Below are 14,068 nucleotides of genomic sequence, written 5' to 3'. Positions count from 1 at the left end.
CAACTGTCTCGATTATATGAATACGTTTGTGTTAATATGTAAATGTATGCTGTAGGTACCGCTGGCTATCTTCAAACGGGAAAAGGAAATTGCGCGACGCGTAGAGTTCGATGGTCTGTACATTGCTGAGACGCCGGAAGAAGATGACATCAAGGCGCATTGGGATAAGATGGTGATATCGGCGAAAACGTTCCCCGTGAATTATTGGGACAAGTTCGTGAAGAAAAAAGTTCGACAGAAATACAGCGAGACTTACGACTTCGATTACATAAGCAACTTGCTTGGCATGGAAAAGACTTCGTTCAGCCAACAAGAGGAAGAGGGTTCTGGTTTGATACACTTGTGAGTAAAATTACACAGCTTTTATAGCTTTTATACGAGTTTCTATTTACTTACGATCTTTGGTTCTTCAGTATCGTAAATATCGATTGGAGATATCAAGTATGGAAAGCTGGAGTCACCATCACGGATAACGTAAGTAAATAATTAATATTAATAAAATTCAGTTCGTTCAGATACGTTAAATTATTATATTTGTTTATAGGCATTTTTGTATAGTTTATGGTATTTCACATTTTCGATCCTTGGCAATTATAACAACTTCTTCTTTGCTGCGCATTTGCTGGATGTCGCGGTTGGTTTCAAAACTCTGAGAACGATCTTGCAGTCCGTCACGCACAATGGCAAACAACTTGTGTTAACAGTGATGTTATTAACTATCGTCGTCTATATATACACTGTCATAGCCTTCAACTTCTTCAGAAAATTCTATATTCAAGAGGAGGACGACGAAGTCGACAAGAAATGTCATGATATGTTAACGGTATAACAGAAAATGTTCTCTGGATGCTTATGCAACTTGTTGGAACAAATTGTTTAACTATCTATATTTATATTTACGTTTCAGTGCTTCGTATTTCATCTGTACAAAGGTGTCAGGGCTGGTGGTGGTATCGGTGATGAAATTGGCGAACCTGATGGCGATGACTATGAAGTCTACCGTATCATGTTTGATATCACTTTCTTCTTCTTCGTCATTGTCATTCTATTGGCCATTATTCAAGGTAAGTGGAAGAAAATTTTAATGTCTTTAATAGTATACTCCTTCTTGGCACTAGGGCGTTAACTGCTGTTTTTTGGCACGATAGGTTTGATCATCGATGCATTCGGTGAGCTTCGAGACCAGCTCGAAAACGTAAAAACGAACATGGAGAGCAACTGTTTCATTTGTGGCTTAGGAAAAGAATATTTCGATACGGTACCGCATGGTTTCGATACACATGTTCAACAGGAGCATAATCTTGCAAATTATATGTACGTTACGTTCACATACGCTCGTATGTTTCAAGCAATCAATTATCAAGCAACTAACCATCGTGGTTTAAATTTTTCTAGGTTCTTCCTTATGCACTTAATCAACAAACCAGACACGGAATACACCGGTCAAGAAACGTACGTGTGGAATATGTATCAACAAAGGTGTTGGGACTTTTTCCCGGTCGGTGATTGCTTCCGCAAACAGAACGAGGCAGTGGAGGAAGAGGCAAAGAAGAAATAAACAAATTTTTCAAATTTATGTCGTTTTACATATAGCTGAATGACCAATTGATCGATCGATTTACCAAGGAAGATCTCCCTTCCTGAAACGTCTTCGATAATCTTAGTCTGTAATTTCTACACGCAAAGAAAAGATGTCGCGTTAAGATATCGCAAACAACATTCGATAACGTACGATTTCAATTCTTCAAACACTATACACTCGCTAGTTTGTCGATAGATAAACTACATTGAACGCGTATGTATCTTCTACATTCGACATCTATCGTTATTCCAAGTTTTAAGCGAATTCTTCGACGCGCGGATTAGAGCACATTAATTAAGAATTGCGCGAGTTGCACGCGTACGAGATCGAAAAATTCGCATTTCCAGTAGCGCGTGCAAACGAGCGAAACAAGCTGGGAGACTGGTGAAATATTTTTCCAACTTATTTTTCCAACTTTGTAAGGATGGCTGGACACACCGTATAATCAACAGTTTCCTCTCCTTAGATAGATAATTTACAAAGTTGTTGATCATCGACAAAAGAACCGACTGCACAAATCTACATTATCATAAACGTTACGATTGCCTTCTTTTCATACGTCGAGTGACCACATCTTGTGCATGATGATTTAATTCATTAACGTAATGTTTGAGATATTATAAGAATATTACGTAAGTTGAAGATGTTTCAAAGTTTATATCAAATTATAAAGGTTTCTACGACCACGTGGAAGCTCTTTAAAGATTATTGACGACTGAAATCGCGATATAATCAAACATGTCAATATGTTGTAAATAACGATCTACGACAAGATTACCTGAGAATAAAGAAAGACATACTTCTTTATTTCGATGTTCTTTGCTCCTTTTCCAATCCCTTGCAACTAATATTCCATTAGTTTTTAAATAGTATACTGTCATAAATAACCGTCGATTAACATTTTACAAGTTTATCGTTATCATTCAATGGTATCATATCCGCTACTAAGTAACAATAACAAAATTATTCCTCGAAACTTTCCCAGGAAAACTTCATCAATTACTTTTTAAGTACAATAAAATACACTTAAAATAGATCGCATGATTGGCATTCCAACCCTACTTTTCAAAACTTTTTATCGGAAGCTCGCAACACTCGGAGCTTCAAACCATAACTTTCTAACAATGCCTGATAAAGAAATATCAAGCAACTATTCATCTTTATTGATCGGTCGATCTTTCGATCGAAATACGTCACAACTCAAAGAACTTTAGATACTAACTTCTTAATACTATTTAGTTTAAAAATTTACCGAAGCTATTCATCTTTAACGATCGATTTATTAAACCTCATCAAAAATTTACAAATATCGGAGCTTAAAATCGGAACTTTCTAACGTTATCTGATGAGAAAATTCAACGAAGTTATTTATTTTTAACGATCGATCTTTCAAACCTTCTCATCGAAATTCTCAAACCAAAGAATTTCCGACCGTGATTTTCTAACATTATCTGATAAAGAAGTTCCAAGGAGCTATTCATCATTGCTTTCTAACGCTATTTAATAAAAAAGTTTCAAGGAGCTATTCAGCCTTAGTGATCGATCTTTTAAAACTTCTTCTTAAAAACTCACAATCCAAGAAATCTCGAACCATAACTTTTTAACGCTACCTGATAAAAAAAAACCGAGCAAAGCTATTTTTAATAAAAATGATCGACAGATCCAGGTAAACCTCATTTCCCGATAGAACGCAAACTGGACTGTACTCTCATCGATCGATGCAGCGTAGTACGATAACTAACGGGAAGGACATCCATGGAACAGCGTGTTTCTCGGTTTTGCACACTGTTCCTCATCGCACTTGCAAAACGAAAAATACCGGTCCCTGCTTGTGCAGAGCCGATGGAGGGAAAGAGGTCGCGCAAGCGCCTCTCTTCTAGCGCCTGTGGCTAAAAGCCTCGGGGCGAATATACACCCTGGCATGGGAGTGTCAGCAGGTGATCGTCGCTACGGCGAAAATACGGTGATGCAGTCCAGGAACGGGGTCTGCGACAAGATTGAAAATTACATATCGGACCTGGGACAATGGTACGTAAGCAAAAGCTGGTTAATCGGCAAGGGAACCTCCGATTGGAAGTCGAACGTCGAACCACCCTTGAACCGGCTTCTCGCCTCCTTAAACCGCAGAGAGGAAGGGGAACACCAGAAATAAAAGTGGCGAGTGTTTAGGAGCAATTTTCTTGCGTACAATTCGTGGGCGGAAAAACAACGTTCTCAGTTCATTGATCTCGTGTTGTCTGGCGTCGAGGACCTGTTACTTTCATGGAATATAATTTTCATATTTACTTCAATCACAGATAATTTTTGATATGATCTTTTTATCGTTAACAAAATACCGCTCAAATCTCAATCGATGATTCATCATTTAATTAAACTTGCGTTTACTTTAGAAATTTCTTTGCTGCTAATTTTTTGCTATTTTACGGTTACATCATTTCAGGTTTATCATGTATGAAATGCTTGATGTCTTTAATTGCGTTTTTCATTGTTAACAGGTCAGTGTGGAGAGCGATAATACTGGGACAATTTCTATCTCTCGTGTTATGTTTCATGACACTGGCAAATCATCACATCAACACTGCGTATCAGCTCGCGCTTCCGACCGGTATGTCATTAATGATTAATCGCATGCATAAATAATCGACTTAGGAAAATTGCGATAGAATTATGTTTGAAATCGTACGTAGATGTATATATATTTGATATAACGAGCCAGCAAATTTTCTCCACGGAACAGGACAAAATCTCCCGCATTACGTTATGATGTGTCTTGTGTACACAACCTGGATGTCCTGCAAAGGGGTAGGGAACGGTCTAATTTCTGTCATACGAGCCCGTGGATGGAGGTACTTGCTATTGGCTCTCATTGACGTCGAAGCGTGCACACTTGTAACATCCTCGCATCAATTCACTAGCCTAGACGGAATACAGGTACGTGCTAATGATGTCACGTGGGATTTCAACGTTGTACTTTGCCAAACAGCAATGACGAAGTTTTTAGCTTTCGTACGTCAGAAATTACATGATACATTAATTATTGTATTTTCCTTCTTGCGTACTCGAGATAAAAAGACAATTCATAAAAAATGTCATTAAAAGCGAAAGAGTTTGCTATACAGACGTGGAAATTCTTTTATACGATGAAAACCTTTTGTTCAAATCTCTTCGTTCTTTTGAACGAATGTAAAATATTTCTTTTGTAACTCGCTCCTTTTATTCAATATTTCTCCCTTTTTAAATGTAAATTTTACGGAGCTCGTATTTATTCAGAAATTAGAAAAGGCGGAACGACATCATTGAATGTAAAAATGGCTTTTTCTTCGTCGTTGGTATAGAGCTCCGTTTCGATAAAATAAGGTGCAAGCGCTGCATCGCACAATCTATATGCGGTTGAGAATGCAACTTTCGCCACTTAGCCATCAATTAAACGGCGTACGTAGTATTTGTGGCTGAGATGAATGGCACGGGACGCAACTATTATATCGGATATATACTACCACCAACAAAAGGAGGATACCAGGTCTTCGACCCGGCATACTTACCCCTCGTCGTCTACTCTTAATCGAACGTCACGTGAATATCACAAACTTCGTTATCGTCACCTATTCCGGATTAAAATTTTAACGACTTAAAGAATCGACAATGTTTAACTTAATTATGAAATAATTTTGTTTCAGCTGCTCGATTGTGTGGCCATACCAGTTGTATTGGTGCTATCGTGTTTAGTTCTAGGAGTGAGATATCGGATGGTGCACATAGTTGGCGTTTCTGTTTCTTTGATGGGTGTAGGATGCTTAGTTTGGGCAGGGATCGATGGCAGTAAAGATCCTGCGACTACAGGTGATTGTTCTACAAATTCATCTATATCCATAACATTCGTCTACGGCCGAATATTATAAATTTCAAATTAGAGAAAAGAACCATTAAAGTTTATTATTGAACTTTTCAATTTAAATTTTTTTCCGCAAAGGAAAGAATCACCTTGTTGGTGATATGCTGTGCCTTGGAGGCGCAGTATTGTTTTCTATAACAACCGTACTACAAGAATTAACGGTTAGGACAGCCGATATTATCGAATATCTCGGCATGATAGGTTTCTTCGGTACTATATTATGCTGTATGCAAACGTAAGTACTGTTCGCCAGAAAAAAAAGATTATTTTCGATCCAATATAATTGATTATTATGATTCATATCGTTATTATTCCAGGGCCATACTAGAGAGCTTGAAGTTAGAATCATTTCAGTGGAACAATGTACCAGTAGTAACGTTCTTGATAGTTTACTGCATCACGCAATTCGTGTTTTTCTCGTTGGTACCTGTTATATTGTTCGAGTCCGGTGCAACTGCGTTGCAACTAGCATTACTGACCGCAGATTCTTTCCACGTTTTATCTGGCATGCTGGTTCATCAATACAAGGTATATCTTCATTCGATACGATTCTTTCAGATTAAGATGTAATCGGAACATAACGTCATTGTTCTGGTTTGCCGTATGTGTTCGAAGCTATGTGTTCCAAGCTATGTGTTACGCGAATAGAATCATCTATTGCGACAACCTATATAACAAACAATACATGGCTACATATGCTAATAAGCCTCGTTCCACCTGTTCCAGTTTCACGCATTGTACTTCGTCTCGTACACGCTCACAATGACGGGCATATATATCTACGCGATAAAGAAAACACCAATGTCGTCGAACTCGCGAAGACAGCACACTGAACCCACTGCTCCAGATTACAGGTAATGTTCACAAAACGTTTTAAAAAGTAACCCTTTTTAATTAGCGAGCAGTTCTGCCTTGGAAGGTACGTACGATCGAAAAACTTGTATGTTAAGAAAAACGTCAAGGAAGATGTCAAGGAAACGTTACTCGTAGTTTCTCAAAAGAAGCAAAATATAAACGACATTGAAAAGTCTTAAAGATTTCAAGTGTCAATCGATTCGAGCTTTTTTTCTTAAATGCTCAATTTCATTAATCATTCGTTCTATTCATTCACCCTTCGATTGAATATGTTTTTTTTTATTTTTCTTTTGAAAAAATGGTTTCCGCGAGAAACTCAGTTACAATTCTCTCTTACAATAAGAACAACTCCTCCATTCCCGTTATATTTTTTTATTTTCATCGTCGACCCTGACAAGAAATTAATGAACCATTGACTGTGAATTAAAGAGACGTCATTTTAAGACATATGTCTCATCCCGACGTTGGAGAAGTGGAAATGGCAACAAGTTCAGGGATGTCTGGCGTGAGTGGTACCCTCGACGTTAGAACGTCGACCCTTGGCAGCGAAAAAGAAACTATGGACGCGACAAGTATACCGCCAAGCGTTAGTTCTGATACAGCCTTCACCTCCTTTTACGGAAGTTATTACGATTAAGGGAATCTGCAAGAAGACGCACAGAAAACGTAGAGTCAAACCGAAGAACATGTGTAGATTCGCCGTGTGCGCGCTCTTGTTAAAGTTTTACACCAAGTTCAAAATTGATGAACACAGAGGTACATTCTTTCGTTTTCTATGATGTTATACAATATAAGAGTAAATAGATCTCCTCGATAAATAAGTTAAATAAGTTAAATATACGCGTTACACAGTATTCTAATTAACATCGTGGTTTTTTAAAGAACTTAACCAACATAAATATCGATTAGCCGGGTATAAACGCGATCTTCATTGTTGATTTGACTGTTTATCGAAATGTAAGAATAAAAATACATTCTGGTTGCTCAACATACTTTGTAAATGATAATGGTACGATTTAATATACACAACTGATTGTTACTAGGTCTAAATACCGAAGGACGTTAACTAATTTCCTGCTGTAAAATAATAAGTGAAAATTGATGAGAATTATTTTCAATGATTCTTATTACAATCTTTGTTCGTAAAAGTACTAAACTGTACATAAGTACAGTTATATATTCTATAGTCCATCCATGTGTCAGAACGTTATTTCGCGCATTATGTATATTTTTTTGAAATAAATTAATAAATTAATAAATAATAATTAAACAAAAAATTAAATTCAAAAATTCTTTCTTTCCCTCTTTTCTTCCTCCTATATTCTTCTTACTTATTATCTAATATTATTAATATTAATGTTCTACATGAAAATGGCAACGAATCTTGGTCCGACACGACATCTGTCGATTATACCCCGCTTTAGTTAGTGGCTATACACTGAACGTAATGGCAGGTTCCATAGAGATTCCACTTCGTGATACAGATGAGGTGAATATTTTTGTTTTTAACATTGAATTTTATCATTTGCGAAGTATTGAAAATAAGTTAAACCATTCCTGTTTTACATTATTGACATGTAATTCAAAAATCTTTAAAGACGCGTGATATGATGACGTGTTTGTGTAGTTAACCTCTGCGTGCAAACGTTGTTTGCGGAATATATACATCGTACAAACAATGGCTGTTAAATATCTTGAAATTTGTCCTCGACATGAAATATAAATTACTATTGTTTCATATTTGTTTTGATCGCATAATTTTGGACTAATTTTTTGATCTTATTTTGTTCATATTGTTTCCAATATGTTTCCCATTTATATCATGTACAGTAAAATGTTAAACATTAGACATTTGTTAATTGAAATTGAATCTTTTATCCACTTTTTGTCTACTTAAATCCCTCACCATATCTCGCTGTTTAATTTTTTTAATATATTAAATTACATTCTATTAGGTAATTGAGCTATACTTGGACCAATTACCAGAAGGAGATGAGGTTCTTGGTATTTTACGTCAAGAACATGCACAACTTAATATTTGGGTCAATTTGGCTGTAGGTACCTTGAATTATAATAAATATAATAGAAAAACTACAAAACATTAAACATATTGTATTTCATTGTAGCTTGAATATTACAAACAACATAAAATCGAAGATTTCATTAAAATACTTGAATCTTCTCGGATTGATGCTAATATTGATTACCGTGACTATGAAAAAGATCAAATGCGCGGGTTGGATATGTTGGCTGCATATTATGTGCAGGAAGCCAACAGAGAGAAGAATAAGGACAAAAAGAGAGATTTATTTACAAAAGCTACCCTATTATATACAACTGCAGATAAGATTATTATGTATGACCAGGTATATATCATTTCTAGTATTTCATTTGATGCTTGGGAATATTTATCTATTATTTATATAATACTTCTTTGTGCTACAGAATCATTTACTTGGCAGAGCTTATTTCTGCCTCCTGGAAGGGGATAAGATGGATCAGGCTGATGCCCAATTTAATTTTGTACTAAATCAGTCTCCAAATAATATTCCTTCCCTACTGGGAAAAGCATGCATAGCATTTAACAAAAAAGATTACAGAGGTGCGCTTGCCTTTTATAAAAAGGCATTGAGAACAAATCCAAATTGTCCAGCTGCTGTGAGGTTGGGGATGGGGCATTGTTTTATGAAATTAAATAACCAGGAAAAAGCACGTTTAGCATTTGAAAGAGCTTTACAGTTAGATGGCCAATGTGTTGGAGCATTAGTTGGACTTTCAGTACTGAAACTGAATCAACAACAGCCTGATAGTATCAGAACTGGTGTTCAAATGTTATCTAAAGCTTATACCATTGATTCGACTAATCCCATGGTGTTGAATCATTTGGCAAATCATTTTTTCTTTAAAAAGGACTATAACAAAGTACAGCACTTAGCCCTCCATGCATTTCACAATACCGAGAACGAGGCTATGCGTGCAGAGAGTTGCTATCAATTAGCCAGAGCATTTCATGTTCAAGTAAGTGTACGATATAAGCAAGTTTACATATATACATACTCAAAATTTTGAAAAATAATTTAACTATTTCAGGGTGACTATGACCAAGCGTTTCAATATTACTATCAGGCAACACAATTTGCGCCTCCAGTTTTTGTATTACCACACTTTGGCTTAGGTCAAATGTATGTTTATCGTGGTGATGCAGAAAATGTAAGCATAACGTGTTATATATATTATTATATACTATATATGATAGAGTAAAATTAATAAATTTTACATACACTGTTTTTAAATCACAGGCAGCACAATGTTTCGAAAAAGTGTTGAAAGCTCAGCCAGGTAATTATGAAACAATGAAAATTCTTGGATCTCTGTACGCAAACTCAAGTTCTCAATCGAAACGCGATATTGCTAAAAACCATCTTCGAAAAGTAACTGAACAATTTCCGGATGATGTTGAAGCGTGGATTGAATTAGCTCAGATATTGGAGCAAAGTGACCTTAATGCAGCCTTAAATGCATATGGTACGGCAACTAGAATTTTAAAAGAAAAAGTCCAGGCAGATATACCACCAGAAATTCTAAATAATGTTGGTGCTCTACATTATAGGTATGTTTCATATTTCCTTATTTTAATTTATTTTATCTGCTGTTAAGGCTAAAACTTATTACTTTATCGTAGACTTGGGAACTTAGAAGAAGCTAGGAAAAATTTGGAGGAATCTTTAGCACGTTCTAAAGCTGATGCCTTACACGATTCTGTATACTATAACTCAATTGCAGTTACGACGACATATAATTTAGCTCGTTTGAACGAAGCTTTATGTATATTTGATAAAGCAGAAAAATTATACAAAGCCATTTTAAAGAAACATCCAAACTATGTAGATTGTTATTTACGACTTGGCTGTATGGCTCGGGATAAAGGACAAATTTATGAAGCGTCTGATTGGTTTAAGGATGCTTTAAGTATAAATAATGAGCACCCAGATGCATGGTCTCTTTTGGGTAATTTACATTTGGTTAAAATGCAATGGGGTCCTGGCCAGAAGAAATTCGAAAGAATTTTAAAAAATCCAGCAACAAGTACTGATGCCTATTCTTTGATTGCTTTGGGTAACATTTGGTTGCAAACATTGCATCAAAGTGGAAAAGATAAAGATCGAGAGAAACGACATCAAGACAGAGCATTGGCTATGTATAAACAGGTATGATACTAAAAAATAATAAATCTTCCTATTCGTATATACATATATAGATATTGAAATTCATAGGTTTTGCGAAACGATCCTAAAAATATTTGGGCTGCAAATGGAATAGGAGCTGTACTAGCGCATAAAGGTTGTGTAAATGAAGCTAGAGATATTTTTGCTCAAGTTCGAGAAGCAACAGCAGAATTTTGCGATGTATGGTTGAATATTGCGCACATTTATGTAGAGCAAAAACAATTCGTTAGCGCTATACAAATGGTAACTTTCCGTTTTGTATGTAATACGATATGATAATGTTTCGGCAACTATTTTATAAAATATATCTTTTTACAGTATGAAAACTGCCTTCGGAAGTTCTATAAATATCATCATGTCGAAGTTTTACAATATCTTGGAAGAGCTTACTTTAAAGCTGGTAAATTAAAAGAAGCAAAATTGACATTATTAAAGGTGAGCCGGAAACATTGTGTCATGCTCTGATATCGTTAATATTGATTAAAGGAGAATAACTAATCAATTTCATTGTATCAATTTAGGCAAGAAGAGTAGCTCCACAGGACACTGTTTTGTTATACAATATTGCACTTGTCCTTCAGCGTCTAGCGACACAAATTTTGAAGGATGAGAAGTCCACCTTAACAACAGTACTCCAGGCAGTTCATGAATTGGGACTCTCACATAAATACTTCCAATATCTATCAACACATGGAGATAAAATGGGGCAACTTGCTGAAGCAGAAACAAGGAGGTGTCAAGATCTTTTATCGCAAGCGCAATATCATGTTGCCAGAGCTAGACGATTGGACGAGGAAGAAAAAATGCTTAGGAGAAAACAAGAAGAAGAAAGGTAATTATATGAACATAATTAGCATATGGAATACATCAAACACCATAATAATGATCTTGTATTATTGTATAGACAAGCATTTAAAATGCGACAAACAGAAGAACAACGGAAACTTGAAGAAATGCGACGACAAAAAGAAGAGGAAATGTTACAGAAACGTCAAGAGTATGTTGAAAAGACAAAGAACGCTTTGGTATTCGGCGAAATGCCTTCAGAAAAACCTGGGAGGAAAGGAAAAAGAGCACGCACTGATCAATACGTCAGTGACAGTGGTGGTTCTGGAAGAGAGGAAGGTCGGGAGGAAGCTCCTAGAGAAAGGAAACGCAAAAGAAAAGCAAGTGGTGAACGTAAAGAAAAAAGGGGCAAGGGTAAAGGAAAGCGCAAGAAAGAAATGGGAAGTGGAGAAAGTGGTAAGATAGTATTTCATGATCTTCGATTATATGTGTCATTAATCTGCGTTTTTCAAAAAATATATATTTTATTTCGCAATATTCAGGTTCAGAAAGTGATCGACTCAAGCCGAAACGTGGAAGAAAAGGGATTATTAAGAAAGACAGAGCATTTCGGAAAAGTACATCTGAGACTGCAAAAGGAAAGATGCCTTTATCGAAGGAAACTATATCGACGAGCGAATCTGATAGCGATTCAGGAGGTCTTAAAATTGCCAGCGGGTAAGGATCATTCATTTTATGAGAATGAAGTGGTTTATTATACGTGTTGGTTGGTTTATTAAAGAGGCAAATGATAAAATTGTAATAGTTAGCGTATATTAAAATCACTTTAAGTGCAGAGATAGTGTATGCCGGTCGTTATCGTCGCTCGCTCAGTGTTACTTTTCAACTCTACGCTCGTTATTCGACTGTGTGACTCGCTATAATCATTCGCTATAATCATTCGCTATAATGATTCGCTATACTGATTCGCTATACTGATTCGTTATACTAATTCGCTATACTGGTTCGTTATTATTACGAAAAGTTTAAATCAAACTCCGGTTGACGATTACAAATAGCGGCAATAATATTTTGTCCGGAGTTTATCTTTAAATTTAGCCAATTTACTCATGTACCGCTACAAGAATATAATATACTGAGGTTAATTTGTTTTTCAGAGGTGAAAGCGGTAACGAAGGTCGCGGACGCGGAAATAGACGAATTATGTCTGACTCAGAAGGATCCCGTGCATCAAGATCTAGATCTCGTTCCAGATCGAAATCTAGAAGCCGTTCTAGAAGTAGTTCACGATCTCGATCACGATCGCGATCACGATCACGATCAGGATTTCAATCTCGATCCGTCTCTCGTTCACGGTCTAGATCTCGCTCAGGTTCCAAGTCGAGAAGTCAATCCCGGTCCAAAAGTCCGTCGAGATCAAGATCCGTTTCAGCGAAAAGTGGTTCACGCTCGAGATCAAGATCAGGGTCGCGGAAGAGTCAATCGCGATCAAGATCGCGTAGTGGTTCGAGGAAAAGTGGATCGCAGCCAAGATCAAGGTCGGGTTCTGCAGCTAGTGCACGATCAAGATCGGGTTCTGCAGCTAGCGCACGATCGAGATCAGGCTCTGCACGTAGTGCACGTTCGAGATCGGGATCTGCAGCTAGTGCACGATCGAGATCAAGGTCTCCTAGTGGTTCCAGAAAAGCAGCTTCGCGATCAAGGTCAAGGTCAAGATCAGGATCAAGGAGTGGTTCACAGTCGGAGGGACATATATCAAGAAGCAGAAGCCGATCAAAATCTAAATCTGCGTCAAGATCTAGATCGCGTTCCGGCTCACGGTCGAAGAGTGGCTCTCGAAGTCGCAGCCCTAGTGGATCGGCAAGGTAAATAAAAAGAACATAAAAATGCACTCATCGAAACGAAATACAGCTCCCGTGATACCGTGATGGCCACATATTGCGATTATTTTATTCCAGATCTGCTACTCCAGAATCAAGAAAATCAGTTTCGGGCAGTGATGTTGGTTCCCGCCATTCGAGTACAGATCGAGGCGGTGGCAGCGAAAGCGAATAAATTCAACACGCATATAATAACGTCACTAACGCGCAGAAGATCCAACCTTGGATTACTTACTTTTTGTAAGAGCCAAATTTATATAAATGAAATATATATAACTTCCGCGATATATTTGTTAACACACGTTTGAAAGAACCGTTCGAATTGAAACAGGGTTGTTACGCTAAGATGGAGCGCGGCAACTGGCAATCGTTTGAGCTTACAAGTAACTTCGGTTTGTCGTTTATCGAAGCACAGTTTCGAGATAATTAAACGATCTCTAGATGAAGCGACCTCAGTGTTTTGGACGTAATATTTCGGACAATTGAATATTTGTTTTATGTTTGCGGGTTATAAAACATCCTGTAGTTTCAGTCGAAACCATGTGTTTACGTTCTTCACATTGTATTTAAAACGAAGTATTACTTCATGATGCAAGATAATTTTATGTAAAATTATTACGATTTCGTATTTCATCTAGTTCAATGCATAAACCATTTTGCTTTATGATTAGTTATCTATTGATACCTTTTATGATAAACAAATAGTTTTAATTATTATTGTACACATTGTTTAATATAAAAGAAGATACGTTAAGGTCGTGTTAAGAACCAACGTATTGTTTTATATCAAAAATCATAAATAAAAGGTTATAGAAACTGACGTTTTCATTATGTCTCTCTGAAATGT

The 14,068-nt window shown here is 36.7% G+C and overlaps 3 protein-coding genes across 22 annotated transcripts in view; all 3 read left to right on the top strand.

The window, feature by feature from the left end:
* The window catches only part of LOC122577462 (ryanodine receptor), a 40,820-nt gene extending 38,431 nt beyond the window's left edge, over positions 1 to 2,389 (top strand). For all 20 annotated transcript variants that reach the window (XM_043748858.1, XM_043748809.1, XM_043748866.1 and 17 more), the window contains 6 exons: positions 56 to 342; positions 414 to 474; positions 545 to 823; positions 908 to 1,064; positions 1,149 to 1,314; positions 1,396 to 2,389. In XM_043748858.1, coding sequence (XP_043604793.1) covers positions 56 to 342; positions 414 to 474; positions 545 to 823; positions 908 to 1,064; positions 1,149 to 1,314; positions 1,396 to 1,558 — 1,113 coding nt within the window. In that variant the 3' untranslated portion in view covers positions 1,559 to 2,389. The remainder of the gene's footprint in view (positions 1 to 55; positions 343 to 413; positions 475 to 544; positions 824 to 907; positions 1,065 to 1,148; positions 1,315 to 1,395) is intronic.
* Positions 2,390 to 3,231: 842 nt separating this feature from the next.
* LOC122573751 (solute carrier family 35 member F2-like) lies at positions 3,232 to 7,566 on the top strand. The gene is made up of 9 exons (XM_043740565.1): positions 3,232 to 3,248; positions 3,347 to 3,610; positions 4,078 to 4,187; positions 4,320 to 4,513; positions 5,260 to 5,422; positions 5,553 to 5,709; positions 5,792 to 6,002; positions 6,201 to 6,328; positions 6,759 to 7,566. Exons 1-9 carry the CDS (start codon positions 3,232 to 3,234, stop codon positions 6,964 to 6,966), a joined length of 1,452 nt encoding a protein of 483 aa, XP_043596500.1. The 3' UTR covers positions 6,967 to 7,566.
* A 163-nt stretch (positions 7,567 to 7,729) lies between these two features.
* On the top strand, positions 7,730 to 13,530 carry LOC122573699 (RNA polymerase-associated protein CTR9 homolog). The gene is made up of 14 exons (XM_043740438.1): positions 7,730 to 7,818; positions 8,285 to 8,383; positions 8,456 to 8,695; positions 8,775 to 9,347; positions 9,420 to 9,539; positions 9,629 to 9,939; positions 10,012 to 10,537; positions 10,604 to 10,798; positions 10,874 to 10,990; positions 11,077 to 11,387; positions 11,460 to 11,797; positions 11,884 to 12,058; positions 12,499 to 13,206; positions 13,300 to 13,530. Exons 1-14 carry the CDS (start codon positions 7,777 to 7,779, stop codon positions 13,394 to 13,396), a joined length of 3,852 nt encoding a protein of 1,283 aa, XP_043596373.1. The 5' UTR covers positions 7,730 to 7,776; the 3' UTR covers positions 13,397 to 13,530.
* The last annotated feature ends 538 nt before the right edge of the window (positions 13,531 to 14,068 follow it).

This window comes from Bombus pyrosoma, linkage group LG2 (assembly GCF_014825855.1).
Source record: "Bombus pyrosoma isolate SC7728 linkage group LG2, ASM1482585v1, whole genome shotgun sequence".
In the NCBI taxonomy this organism is placed as follows: domain Eukaryota; kingdom Metazoa; phylum Arthropoda; class Insecta; order Hymenoptera; family Apidae; genus Bombus; species Bombus pyrosoma.
Note: the sequence above shows the minus strand (reverse complement) of the source record. Positions and strands in the feature narration are given on the sequence as shown.